This window comes from Stomoxys calcitrans, chromosome 1 (assembly GCF_963082655.1).
Source record: "Stomoxys calcitrans chromosome 1, idStoCalc2.1, whole genome shotgun sequence".
Lineage (NCBI taxonomy): Eukaryota > Metazoa > Arthropoda > Insecta > Diptera > Muscidae > Stomoxys > Stomoxys calcitrans.
In genome coordinates, this window is record NC_081552.1 from 155,512,523 (window position 1) to 155,526,398 (window position 13,876).

General features: G+C 40.1%; 1 protein-coding gene across 1 annotated transcript in view; it reads right to left on the bottom strand.

The window, feature by feature from the left end:
• Nucleotides 1-13,876, bottom strand: part of LOC106088624 (FH2 domain-containing protein 1) — a 79,443-nt gene that overhangs the window by 25,369 nt on the left and 40,198 nt on the right. Inside the window, exons 5-7 of the mRNA XM_059370862.1 lie at nucleotides 4,093-4,193; nucleotides 3,789-4,038; nucleotides 3,351-3,727 (exon numbers count right to left, since the gene is read on the bottom strand). Coding sequence (XP_059226845.1) covers nucleotides 3,351-3,727; nucleotides 3,789-4,038; nucleotides 4,093-4,193 — 728 coding nt within the window. The remainder of the gene's footprint in view (nucleotides 1-3,350; nucleotides 3,728-3,788; nucleotides 4,039-4,092; nucleotides 4,194-13,876) is intronic.

Consider the following 13,876-nt stretch of genomic DNA (forward strand, 5'->3'; position numbering starts at 1 on the left):
ATTCGAAATACACTCAAAAGGCATAGTTACAGAGGAAGAACTGCACGTAAGAAGCCCTTTATAAATAAAATAAACCGAGTGAAAAGGCTAAACTTCGCAAAAATGTATGTAAAACAGCCCGAATCATTTTGGAAAACAGTCATTTTTGCAGACGAGAGCAAGTTTAATCTTTTTGGGTGCGATGGAAAGGTCATAGTGTACAGAAAACCAAATACAGAGCTTGAAGAACGAAACACAGTTGCTACTGTAAAACATGGTGGAGGTGGTTTAATGGTTTGGGGGTGTATGGCGGCTTCAGGAGCGGGAAATCTTGAAATTATTAATGGAGTAATGGATCATAAGTATTACATTGACATTTTAAAGAGGAATTTAAAAGATAGTGCTGTAAAACTTGGGCTTGGTAATAACTTTCAATATTATCAAGATAATGACCCCAAACATTCTGCTTTAAATACCAAGATGTGGATGCTGTATAACTGCCCCAAAGTCATTAAAACTCCTCCTCAAAGTCCCGACTTGAACCCAATTGAACATCTTTGGGAACATCTCGAACGCAAATTGAGAACGCGCAATTTTTCGAGCAAGAGTCAAATGCAACAGGTGATAATGGAGGAATGGACTAATATAGACCAAAATATAACCGCTAAATTAGTCCAATCGATGTCAAACCGTTTAAAAGAAGTTATAAGACGCGGTGGTCGAATAACAAAGTATTAATTTTTTTAAATTATGTTATTTATTTTTTTGTTTTTTTGCAATGATGAATACTTTTTTTGTTTAATTTTTTGTGTTCAGCTGTAAAATGGCCCTTTTTGTTCCAATAAATACTATTTTTTTCTTTAAAAACAATGAAATTGTGTACATATATATCACACAAGCACTACTGCATCATTAGTTTAATATGTTTTTATTCCAATTGTCTTTTGTAGACTTATTAAAAAAAAAAACATTGAATGATGAATACTTTTTTTGACCGCTGTATATACAATAGAAATTAAAAATATTGGTAACAATGACCTATATGTTAACTACAAGTTTAAGTGCAAAATAAATTTACTTTTTAGCAATCTGTTATTGTCAGACAAATTAGAGCTGTGATAGTACTTATTGAAATCACAACAAAAGCGACTAAGAGGATCATTGTAAGAGTAATCTCTTTGAAAATATTGTATGTATGTAAGAAGTAGAAAATTCCTCTTTGGGCGAATAGGGACATTTAAGGTATACATATACGGTTCATAATAAATTCGGATGGTATTTTGTAATGTAGAACATTGGTTAAAAATGTAAGGTTTAACATCTTTCTGAGAATAAACAGTGTTCGTAACTTAATCAGATAATGTTTGATAATTCTATCCGTCCATTGTGTCGTGAACAGAACAGAAGAAATTGTTTCTGTATAGATTTAATTTTGTCAGAATGTATAGTATAAACAGGATCCCACGTTTCCTTACGTTCTGTTGAGGAATCATCAAAATACTGAAATCAATTCGCTGAAATTTTTAGCAAATTAATTTAATAGCCCAATATTATTGTTTAACTAAGATATCCGCACATAAAAATCTAGTCGGATTATAAATAGTGTTTTGGCAAGCCACAATTTCGAACCGATATGGCTGTAATTTGGCACATAGACTTCTGTTCTGACTCTTAACGTGCCGCGTATGATCCTAATCGTTCTATAAACTGATATAGCCTCCATACAAATCGGACCCAAGAATTTCATTTTTGAGACGCTAGAAGCTTAAATTTTTGTCCGATTTGGCTGAAGTTTTGTTCGCAAAGCATGTTCGCGTATTTCACTTCTAGGGCCCCTAGAAGCCGCAATTGTCAACCAATTTGGCAGAAATGCACATTGGCATAGAATCGCAAAAAAAATTGTAAAACATCTGCGGTTTAAGAACGGGTAGGATATCTCTACCTATTTTACTTGAAACACATCTTCGATATGTCCATACTAAACAATGAAAATACTTCCATTCAATTATTTAAATTTTTTGGCTTCCAAACTGTACGAGCGGAGTAACCGTTGGAAAATTTTCAAATAGTGGCACAAAAAGTGTAATTTGTAAAGAAAAGTTGCATTTTTAGTGTTGAAAAGTGGCTAATTTTTTTGTTTTTGTTAAAAAAAAACAAACAAACTAGGAGTAACAAAAACAAAATCATACAATAAACCTTCTGATTTTTACATAAAAAAACTTGTTTAAATTGGTCCAAAATTTGGCACAATATTTTTCATAAAAAACAAAAATAAGAAGTGACACAGACACATACGTTCTTTTATAAATAACATAAAAAGGTGTAATAAGATAAGTTCGGTCAATCAGAATCTTAAATTCCCACCACCGTAAATCAATCCTATGTTTTAGGTCAAGACTTTTTGTAACCAAAAAGCCAAATTCAAATTTGGACGGACGAACGGAATTCGCAAAATCGATCTAGGATCTACAGAACATGTATTTGTAGGTTTCAGAATAAATGTTTGGACGAGTTACGGTGGTGGGTATTTAAATACTTAAGTGATATATTCCAGTTACTCTCGTTCAGCTTAACAAATTTTAATTATTGCAAAATTTTATATTTATATGCGATTTGTTGGACGACAAACAATAGATAATCGCTACATAGTTGTATTTTTAAACAAGTGACACAAATATTTAGATGAAAATGTGGCGCACAAATGTAGAAAGTATAGCATTTAGTATTTTTCGCATCGTCCAAAAAAATGTTTAAATTTGAGTTTCAAATATATAATCGGATTTGGAGACTTTTAGCGGCAAAGTCGTCGTAAATTTTGAATGCATCAAGATGAAAATCGAACCACAAATGCTTTCGTGAATCTCAAAATACAAAGAAAATTCCAAAAAAAAAAAAAATTAAGTAGAAAATCCCCGAGACCATCACAGATTTTAAGTGTGTTTGTGCAAATTTGGACAAATTTCTACTGGAAGTCGTTCACGTACTTTATACGCCAGCAGAAAAGTGCGTGGGAGCAGACAAAATTTTGATAGTTTGGCAATTGAGGTTAATTTGCGGCATTGAACAGATATTGTTTGCAAACCAGCTGTTTTTTCAATACATAGCAAAAGAGAATAAAGGGTGCTCTTACTCTCCTGCAAATTTTTACTGGAAAAGTACGCGAATAGACCTATTGTAGAACTCAAGCTGACTTTTTTTGTAGGGAAATCGCACCACAAATGAAGATTTGGCAGCCCGGCATTTTTAGTATCATCATCATACATAAGAAATGGGTGTTAATTTTCTTAAAAATAACACCGGATTGTGTCAGTGCTTTGTCAAACCATTTTTTTTGTCATTTATTTTTTTTTTAATTAATTGCATTCACTTACCGTTAGTCATAAGATTTCTAGTTTTTTTGTCTTCATCTGCTTGTCTCTGAATCCTCAATACCTTCGTTTCTAATTCGGAAAGTTCATCGATAGATCGTTTAAAATCCTCAGCAAAGGTTGCGAATGCCTCAAAACAGTCTCTTAGTTTAAACTTGGTGGGATTTTCACAGAAGAATTCAGATAAACGGCAACGCATAGTTTCCACTTCGTTTAGAAAAGCTTTTAAATTTTCATTTTCATCTTTGGCATTTGTTAGAAATTTTCCCATCTTCTGCCTTATGTCTGAGTCCAAGGGGAGCAATTCGATTTGAGTTTTCACATTACGCACGCGAATACACATGTTTTTTGCATCGATCATCACTTGTTCGATATTAAGTCTGAAATTGCAATTCAAAAAGCTTACAATTGCCGTCACATACCCATTTAAACACGACTTACTTGGCAGCCTTGTGCACAGCTTTTAGACCATTGGGGATATTAATCAAATATGGGGCTTGCACTTTTATTTGACTCACTATGAAATGTAAGATGTGCAAGTTGTTTAGATTAGATCGGGTTTGTGTGAGTTTGCCTAACGATGAAATTCGAATGCCTATTGCGTTTCCGGAAAATTTGCCTGAATTCAGATAGTTCCCCACAAGAACAATTATGAACAAGATCTCGTGTAGGTTTTTATTATTTAATAGTTCTAAATTGAAACGATTAATGTTACGTTGCCGTTGCAATCTTAGCGATAACTTACCACTACCAGCTTGCAGAATGAGCTTTATTGACTCATTTAATTGTTCCAAATGTTCATTAAAGTCTTCCTTCAGCGACATGCATTCTAGCCGGAGTTGATAGCTGAAATTTGGAAATGTTGCATAAAAAATACGAAAACTGTCAGAATTTAGATCAAATTGTATGTCTTCCACGTAGGTTAAGTTACGTTAGGTTGAAAAGAGGGTGAGGATATTGATCCGCCCGACAAGCCAGTAATCGGTTTGTGGCACTCTAAATACTAAAAAGTAACTTGGAAAAAAAAATCAGTAAAAACCAGTTATCGTGTTACATACAAAATGCATGTCTGGTATTGTGTCTCCACTTAAGTGCCGCTGTCTGTCAGCAGCAAAGCAATGCTCCAACGTCTTATCATGTTCCCCACGTGCCCTTCACATGCTATGCTCACTATGTGTCCCGTTAGGATACTGAAAGCTATACTAACTTCCAGTAATAGCCTCGTCTTCTCACGATCCGGATCTCTCCATAGGATTTTCGTCGCCCAACCGACCGTATCGCTTTTCCAGAGTGATACATGCGCCTTTGTAGCCCACGCCCTTAACTCGGACTGCGTCGACCCGAAGGTCTTCACCGCCAAATCGTCTGCTCTTTCATTACCTCTTACTCCGCTATAGCTCGGCACCCAAACGATGCGGATTGTGCCATGCTCAGAGAAAGCATTCATCTCCTTCTTATGATTCATGACTCTCCGTGACCTTACCGTCCTGGTTGTTACTGCCCTTATGACCATTTTACAATCCATAAAGATGTTCACACGCGACGTCTTCGCGTTAGTACCACACCACTTCACGCATTCCGTGATAGCACGGATCTCCGCCTGTAGGATCATATTATGGTCAAGCAGTCTAAAACAGATCTCAATCCCTGGGTTCTTTATGTAGACCCCCAGGCCCACTCCGTCCTCTCCCTTTGATCCATCTGTGTAACATGATCTTCCAAATGGTAATACTAGGGTTTCGTCAATCCAAGACTGTGCCGATGGTAGCAGTGTCTCGTACTCGACTTCAAGGTTCATCTCAGGTATCCGATCGGAAATCTCTTTCCTTTCTTCCAGGTTTCCTATCGTCGCCTCGATTATACCGCGATGGTATGAGCTGCTCCCATCCTCAATCTATTCTCCCATCGCTTTAAGTCGCATAGCCGCAGTGGCTGCCCCACACTTAATCTGTGTGTCAATGGATCGAATATCTAGAATAGTCTCCAGGGCCCTAGTGGACGTGGTCCTCATCGCTCCGCCTATGCCAAGACAACATGTTCTCTGAACCTATTGTATGTACCAAATTAGTGAGGCGTAAGTAAGTATCGGTCTCATCACGGATGCTTGGATTCATTTCCCATTTCATTGGGCACTATGTAGACGGGCCACATGGTGCCCAACATCTGTGAGCCCTCTCACTACGCTCCTAAATGTGACACTTCCAGTTCAGTTTCCTATCCAAGATCACTCCTAAGTATTTTACCTCGTCATATATCGAAATCGTATTATAGAGAAAACGTGGGGCGCCAAAAAGGCCCACCTTCGTCTTCCCCGTGAACAGGCATATTTCTGTTTTCTTTGGGTTAAAATTGAGACCTCTGGGTCTAGCCCAGTCATATGCCATATGCAGACTCTTTCGGCCCTTCGGCATAGTTCGTTCAGATCCTTACCCCTAGAAGTACTATAACATCGTCTGCATAGCAGTCGGGTTCAAATCCCTCCACAGTCAGCATCCATAATAGATTATTTATGGTGGTCACCCAAAGGAGTGGCGATAAAATGCTCTCATCCCCGCAATTAATCGACCTGTTCCTTAGAGTATGGTTTATCCAGTCTCTAAGGACCCGGTCCAACCGGTGCTGGTCTAAAGATTGGATCAATGTGGGATTCTTCTATTTTATGCACAACCTCGTGCAGGGCAGTCTCCACCAAGCTCCTCAAGGATTCCTTCACCATAAATTCCGTTATGATAAACCTTCGATCAAGCTCATTATTCCGGTGTATCCGTTAGTCGTATCCTTCTTCTGAGTAGTCTTCCGAATTTTGCCCAGTTGGTTTTAAACTTATTACGGAAGCTTATCGGATTCGGCGCTGGTCGTGTTATTCTGAACCAAATGTAGGAATGCTCCTCCAATCCTAAGCCTTATCGATTAGGGTTTCCGAACATATTTTCAGATCCAAAACCCCCTCCCTAATCCTATTAACAGAGGCAGCGGTGTTATTAATATTAAGTGTTACCAATATTAAGTGCCAGGACTTGGTCCCGCTTGTTAATGTTGGTACTACCCCACGAAATGTGGTGAGAGTTCGCATCGCACCCTATTAGTACCTCATATCCTGTCTGTTTTGCTTTCCTCACCAACCGTTGCAGCTCCGACGTAGGTGGCGGTGTCGGAGAGTCGAAAGGCAGATAATATAATTCCAACGTCTCCCTGTCTCATCACTGTTGCATCCGACGTTGACACTAAGGAAAATACATAATTTAAGTTTTTATGACAAATAACACAGGTGCTCGGCAGAGTACCAGTGTTAGCACAGAATAATTGGTAGTTTATATGGTTCAGTCCAAAAACTTTGTTCCGGGTCGTCCATGGCTCCTGAATAAAGGCAATATGAATCTTGCGCTTGCTGATTTTCTTCATCAGAGCGCGAGTAGCTATCTCGCTCCGATGGACGTTTATCTGGATGACCTCAATCATTGGTCCTCCATTAGATGGGCTTCTTGAGAGTGGGTGATGATCTCATCGTCTGCTCCGTGTTTCCAGGCTACATTGAGTTTCCAACTACTACACTGCCTGATGTTTTAATATTAGGATCTTTGCATATCCTAGTCTTCCGAATCTTAAGAAAGTCGGTAATGGTTCCATCATCGGGTCCCTGTTCGTTAGGCTTTATTGAGTCTACCGGCTCCGCATTGCCCGATGTTCCAATATAAGGATCATTGCCTACACTAGTCTTCCAAATTTCAAACTTCCAAATGGGCTTCTTGGCAGTAGGTCATGGTCTTATCGTCTGCTCCCTGTGCGTGCACAGGAACAGGTTCCTAGCTTTGAACCATTCGTTGTCCTTCGGTCCTGATCCTGAAAACTTAGCTTACATGCCGCTAGAGGCATACCCACAGATTCCAGTTCTCCTGAAATGTGTGTTCCTAGTCTCGCAAGCTCGTCCGCTTTAAAATTCCCTGGGATATCCCTGCGGCCGGAGGCCACCGTGGCTCAGAGGTTAGCATGTCTGCTTATGACCCCGAACGCCTGGGTTTAAATCCCAGCTGTGGTTTTCCCCTTGATGGCAACGTTTGTGAGGTATCTTGCCATGTTAAAGCGTCTCTACCAACTGATGTCGCTAAACGGCACGCCGTTCAGACTGTGCATAAAAAAGTAGGTCCTTATCTTTGAGCTTAAAATTAAATCGGACTACACTCATTGATATAATAGAAATATCTCCTGTTCCTTAATGGAATGTTCTTGGGAAATTTTACATTTTACATCTCTGTGGCCCGGCATCCAGGACAGGTGAATATTGAACTGTTTAGCCGCCTTGTTAAGAGATCTGCGACAGTCGAGGGAAGTTTTTGAATTCAGAAACACATTCTCCAGGGATTTAATGACTGTCTGATCGCAAATTTTGTCGTTATGACATTATATTTAAGCCTTTCCGCTTAATACACACTGCAGTGATCCGGTAACCTTCTCGATATAACCAATTCTAGTTTTTCCGAGTACACACCAAAGCCCACCTGGTCGTCTAGTTTGGAGTCATCCGTATAGTAGTCTATGTAACTTCTATTACAATTGATATCGTAGTTCCAATCGGCTCTGTCAGGAGTAGTGATATAGAACTTTTTACAGCGGCTCAAGCAGGGTATAATCCATACGGCCTGGAACATTGGACATTGTATCAATAATAACGCAGTGTCCGTACCCGCCACATGTCCAAAGAGAAAGCTCTCTTAGCCTCACAGCATTGGTTGCAACAGTTTGTCTCGCCACAATGTCCAGGCACATTAGGTGTAGCATTTAATTCAGTGCATCAGATGGTGTCGTACACAGTGCGGCTGTGATGCACAAACAAGCCATCCGTTGGATCCGGTTGAGTATGGACCAGTAGGTGGTCTTTTGAAGCACCGTTCACCAAACCACAACAACATATAGCATTATAGGTGTGACAACTGCAGCATATACCCAGTGCATGACACGCGGTTTTAACCGCCAACTTTGCTAATGGCGCTCTAGCAGGTGTATAGGGCAAGAGTTGCCTTTCTTGCCCTTTCCAAAATGTTGGATTTGAAGTTCAATTTCCTGTCCAGCAAAACACCCAGGTATATTGCGCTTTCAGTAAATGGAACATTCTCTCCTCCCAGACAGACAGGTTCCACGTAGACTATTTTAAATAGCTCACTTTGCTCTGGCACCTAAAGGTTCCAGAAGTTTATCTCTAATAGAGATTTCGATTGTGCAAAAAAGTGTAGCATTTTTCCGACATGTTGCATTGGAATAAAAATTTTGTGTTTGTTTATCCAAAAAAATTTAACCCCAATGCCGGGTGTAGTGTTTGCTTGTAATGGTGTTGCCTACAGAAGTGTAGGCTATGAGGGGGTTAGGGCGACATTTTCAAAATGTTTTTCCGTATAAGTGCAACATTAGTGTAATATTTTTTCAGAATTAAAATCACTATTAGAGTGCTGGAAAACTTTCCCCTAACCGCAATAGCCATGTCATCAGCATACGCCATCACTTTTACAAATTTTTCTTCAAGATACAATAATATATTGTTAATAGCTATATTCCAAAGTAGAGGAGATAGTACACCTCCTTGAGGTATTCCTGAACCATCTTTTTAGATCCACAGATCCCAAGCCTGCCGTAGTGCATCTTTTAGTAAGTAAGTTATTAATAAACCATATGATTTTACACTATTGAAAACAGTTTCAATGTCAAAAAATGCTGCCATTGTGTATTCCTTGACATCGCAAGATCCCTCTATGTAGCCGACTAGGTCGTGAATGGCAGTGGACTTGCCCTTAGTATATGTATCCTGCTACCGAGACAAGCGATCTCCAGTGACCTTTGCCCTAAGATATGTTTCTATCAACCCCTCAAGAGTCTTCAGCATAAAGGATGACAGACTTATAGGACGAAAGTCATTCGCCTTCATATGGTAAGGTTTTCTGCTTTCGGAATGAAAGTGATCTTTGTGTCTCTCCATCCTACAGGTATATACGAAATGCTGGTGCAAGCAAAGTATATCTCCCTAAGCCAAGGAGCCAGTCTATCGGATACAGCTTGTAATTCAACCGGTAATAAGCCATCAGGGCTTGGCGTCTTGAAGGGCTCGAAACTTTTTATCACTCAAAGGATTTTCGTCGCAGACACAATTTCCCAACAACCTCCGACGAATGTATATCAGTGACAACCTCTTCTGGCGCCCCGTTGTCTGTTGGAGAGTTTCCCGGGAAAGGTGTGTCAACGAGTAGTTCTAGTCTTTCCTCGCTAGACATTGTCCATGCATTCTCTGACTTCTGAATATATACCACCGTAATAGGTCTCGAAGCTTCCTTAGCCTAGAGGCCTCAGATGTATCCTCCACTGAACTGCAGGATTCCGCCCAGGAGCCTGAGCCTTTCTCCGCTCGCCCTTTTTTTTTCTTAGCTCAGCCTTATAGATGTCTCAATCGTGTGGTGCCCTTGTGGCTTTCACCCAGTTGAAAAGTTTTCTGTAGTCCTTCCTTAGACCAACCAGTTCTGGGGTCCACCATGGTGGTCGCTGTTTGCCTCATGGCTTGGCACTAGGACATGCTGACACAAGCGAGTCATTCAGGGCTTTCGTGACCCACTTGATCATTTTGTCTATTACCTACGCAGCTTCCACTTCCTTTTTTGGTCGTGAAGGGATAGTCGTACATAATGTGTGCCGAAATCTATCCCAATCCGCCTTTCTTCTGTTTAGTCGAGGGACCACTCCTGCAGTATTTTCTCCAAGGCCGAAACTAAATATACCGATGATCAGAGAAGCTGTGATCATCCAACACTTCCCAGTCGCACATCCTTCCGCTTAGATCTTCTGATACAAAGGCCTGCCTGTTTCTGGTAGTAAAGATCGGTTTATCCCGTTTATTACAAATCGCCAGATTGGAACTTATAATATATTCGATAAGCAGCTCACCTCTTTCGTTTATATCCGAACTACCCCATATCAGGTGATGTGCATCAGCATCATTTCCTACAATGAGGCATTTTTCCCTGTAGAAGCAGCTTCAACCAGCAACTTAAGGCTTGAAGGCGACATCTCTGAATCGTCTGCCATACATAGGGAAGCCAGCCAGTAATGAGACTTATTTATTTCAAGACTTGCTACTACTGAATCTTCAGTGCCTAGCGACAGAAGAAGAAAAACCTTAAGTCTACTCTTTGCAAGAATACAGGCTCTGTGTCTCCCATTCCCTTGAATAGTTTAAATCCAGGAATTCTTAGTCTACGAAGCATTCATCCACACACCAACGGCTCCTGAATAAGAACCACGTCAAATCCTCCTGCCATCATTGTAAGTGCCGCCGAAACGGCCACGCAATGGAGATGATTTATCTGCAGAAACCGGTCCTCATCGATTCCGAACACATTGTCACATCTAAAACCTCCTACCTAAACGTTTGTGAAAAATATATAATTGAATATTTTAGGACAAATAACGCAGGTCCTCGGTCGAGTTCGAGTGTTAGCATAAAATAATAGGTAGTTGATATGGTTCAGTCCAGAAACTTCGTCCATGGCTCCTGAATTAAGGCAATATGAATCTTGCCCTTGCTGATTTTCTTCACCGGAGCGAGACGGCTACATATAAGCCGTCTCGCTCCGGTGGTGGTTAATCGGAATGACCTCAATCGTTGGTTCTTCAGTAATTGGGCTTCTTGGGAGTGGGTGATGGTCTCATCGTCGGCACCCTGTTCGTTAGTGACAGGAAACTCAATGCATTGGAGTTTCCTGTCACTGCACTGCCTGATGTTTCAATATTAGGATCTTTGGCTATCACAGTTGTGCGAATCTTGAGAAAGCCGTTGATGGTTCCATCGTCGGCTCGATGCTCGTTAGGTTGTATTTAGTCTCCTGCCCATGCAATGCCTAATGGTTTTAATATTACGATCTTTTCTTATCCTAGTTTTCCCAATATTGAGAAAGTCGGTAGTATTCGTTAACTGGTATTGAGTTTCTTGTCACTGCACTGTCTTATGTCTGTCTCCCCAATCTTAAAAAAGACAATCTTGGTGCCGTTGAACACCACGCCTTTAGCCAAACTTGTCACTGAGGCTTGGTCTCCTCGCTGTGGACGACCTGCAATTGCTCCGCAACCAAAGCTTGGTTTTGCTTGCTTAAGACTTTCACCATGCTTTCCGTCGCGAAATTGCAGCCCTTTTCCTTGTGAGCTGGGGGATGTAAATCTTTTTCACCAAGTCGAACTTTACGCTCTCCCAGTGAGTGTGGAATCCACACTGTGAATACTTCAAATGAGCTTTTTGACGGTATCAATGAATGGTATGGTTGACCCTCTTCAGAGTTCAAAATATGTTCGTTAACCAGAGCCTCCACTTAGGACGGATGATCTGGTGGAATCCTACCAGATGGACTGCTTATATCGATGACAGCATAAGTCAGCTCGTCTCTATTGCGCTTCCCTGCCAATATGACGTAAGAGGGCGGTTCTTTACCTTTTTCAATGACCTTCTTCTCCTTCCGTGATGGCTGTGGCGTCCTTCTGGAAGTCACAGTCCTCCATGAAGACTCAGTAGCCGTGCGCGCTTCCTTCGATCCTGTACCGACTTTGTTCCCCTCCGCAGGAAACTGTCTGCAGTCTGCATTGAGAGAGGTCTGGCTTGGTCTTCTCATAGTACTTAAAAGTGGGGAGTTCTTTTTCTTATAGATTTGCAATACTCTTTGGGAATCTGATTCTCTTTCTAGCTTGCGGAGTGCTTGGAATATCAGCCCTATCCTATCAGCGGAAGGGCGCACAACATGCTACGGTCTGATGCCTCCACCGCAGCAGTTGGGTGTTTGGAGTCAATTTTGAGCCTACTCCTGAAAGGCTTTCAAATGTGCGTAAAATGTAGTACCTATTCCGAGATACAGATATTTCTCTTTGAGGACCGAAATGAAAACGCGTCCGCTCCACTCAACGGCTACTTGATTCGCTCTAAAGTTTGACTGAATTTTCATGAACAATAAATGGCCATTCATAAAATGCAGCTTTGCCTTACACTAAACAATATTTGTAGGTAATAAAACCCAAATGTTTGTGAAAACAAAAGTTTATAACAGCTAGAATAAAAATAATTTTTATCTGCAATTTATTTTACAGTTTCGGCTATAGGTTCATTAAAACAACTGGTACCAAGAACCCACATCTTTTGGAAGATAAATTAATTACCACTCTTAACACCATCAAAGAATCATAACCAACACGGCAAAAAATTTCATTAAAAGGGCATATATTGGGTTGCCCAAAAAGTAAATGCGGATTTTTCATTTAGTCGGCGTTGACAAATTTTTTCACAGCTTGTGACTTTGTAATTGCATTCTTTCTTCTGTCAGTTATCAGCTGTTACTTTTAGCTTGCTTTAGAAAAAAAGTGTAAAAAAAGTATATTTGATTAAAGTTCATTCTAAGTTTTATTAAAAATGCATTTACTTTCTTTTAAAAAATCCGCAATTACTTTTTGGGCAACCCAATAGTATTAGTGATCCAGAATTTCACCAGGAAAGTATGCACAAGATAAACGAAATTGTAAGGAACATCGGTTTTCCGAATTGGACCATAAAAGAGATGTTAAATAAAGTCAAACTGGATAAGTAGAAAAACAGAAACCGCGACACCAGACTCTAACGGAAATTCTATAAAACTCTTACATAGTTCGTTGGCTGTCCTGCAAAACGAAATGCAAATGAACAAGTAAAAGCGTGCTAAGTTCGGCCGGGCCGAATCTAATATACCCTCCACGATGGATCACATGTGTCAAGTTCTTTGAGTTCCTTTTCAAATATATATGAGCTATATCAGGATTCACTAATAGAAGGTTAGGTCACATGCAAAACACAAAGTGGATAGGCCCCATAAACATCATTAAGGATGTCAAATCTGACGATTGAAAATGTCATCATATAGGAGAAAACGTAAACAAAGAATGAATGTAAAAAGAGAACAAGTTGACATCCTCAATGCCAAGTACTGCCAAATATTAAAAAAAAAAGTATATCGGCTGATCGCTTGGCTTAACCTTATTCAGTGAATCCTGGAGCTATATGAAGTTATTGACCGATACTTGTCATGTCGTACAAGTCATAGAAAAATATATCGGTTTATATGTCAGCTATATCAGGTTATGGACTGACTTATACCATAATTAGCATTGGAAGTCATAGCAAAACGATATGTGGTCAATTTCATCCAAATCCGCCCTCTAGAAGTTCAAGAAGTCTTTTCGGGAGATCGGTTTATATGGCAGCTATATCAGGATATGGACTGATTTAGATCATACTTAGCACAAATACTGGAAGTTAAGCCAAAACAATATGTGCAAAATTTCATCGAATCGAATATGAATTGTGTCCTTTAGAGGGTCAAGAAGTCTAATCAGGAGATCGGTTTATATGGCAGCTAAATCATTGTTGTTGAAAGTCATAACAAAACGATTCATGCTAAATTTAAGCCAAATCGGATATGAATTGCGCCCTCTAGAAGCTCAAGAAGTCAAGACCCGATATCGGTTTATATGGCAGCCAGGGG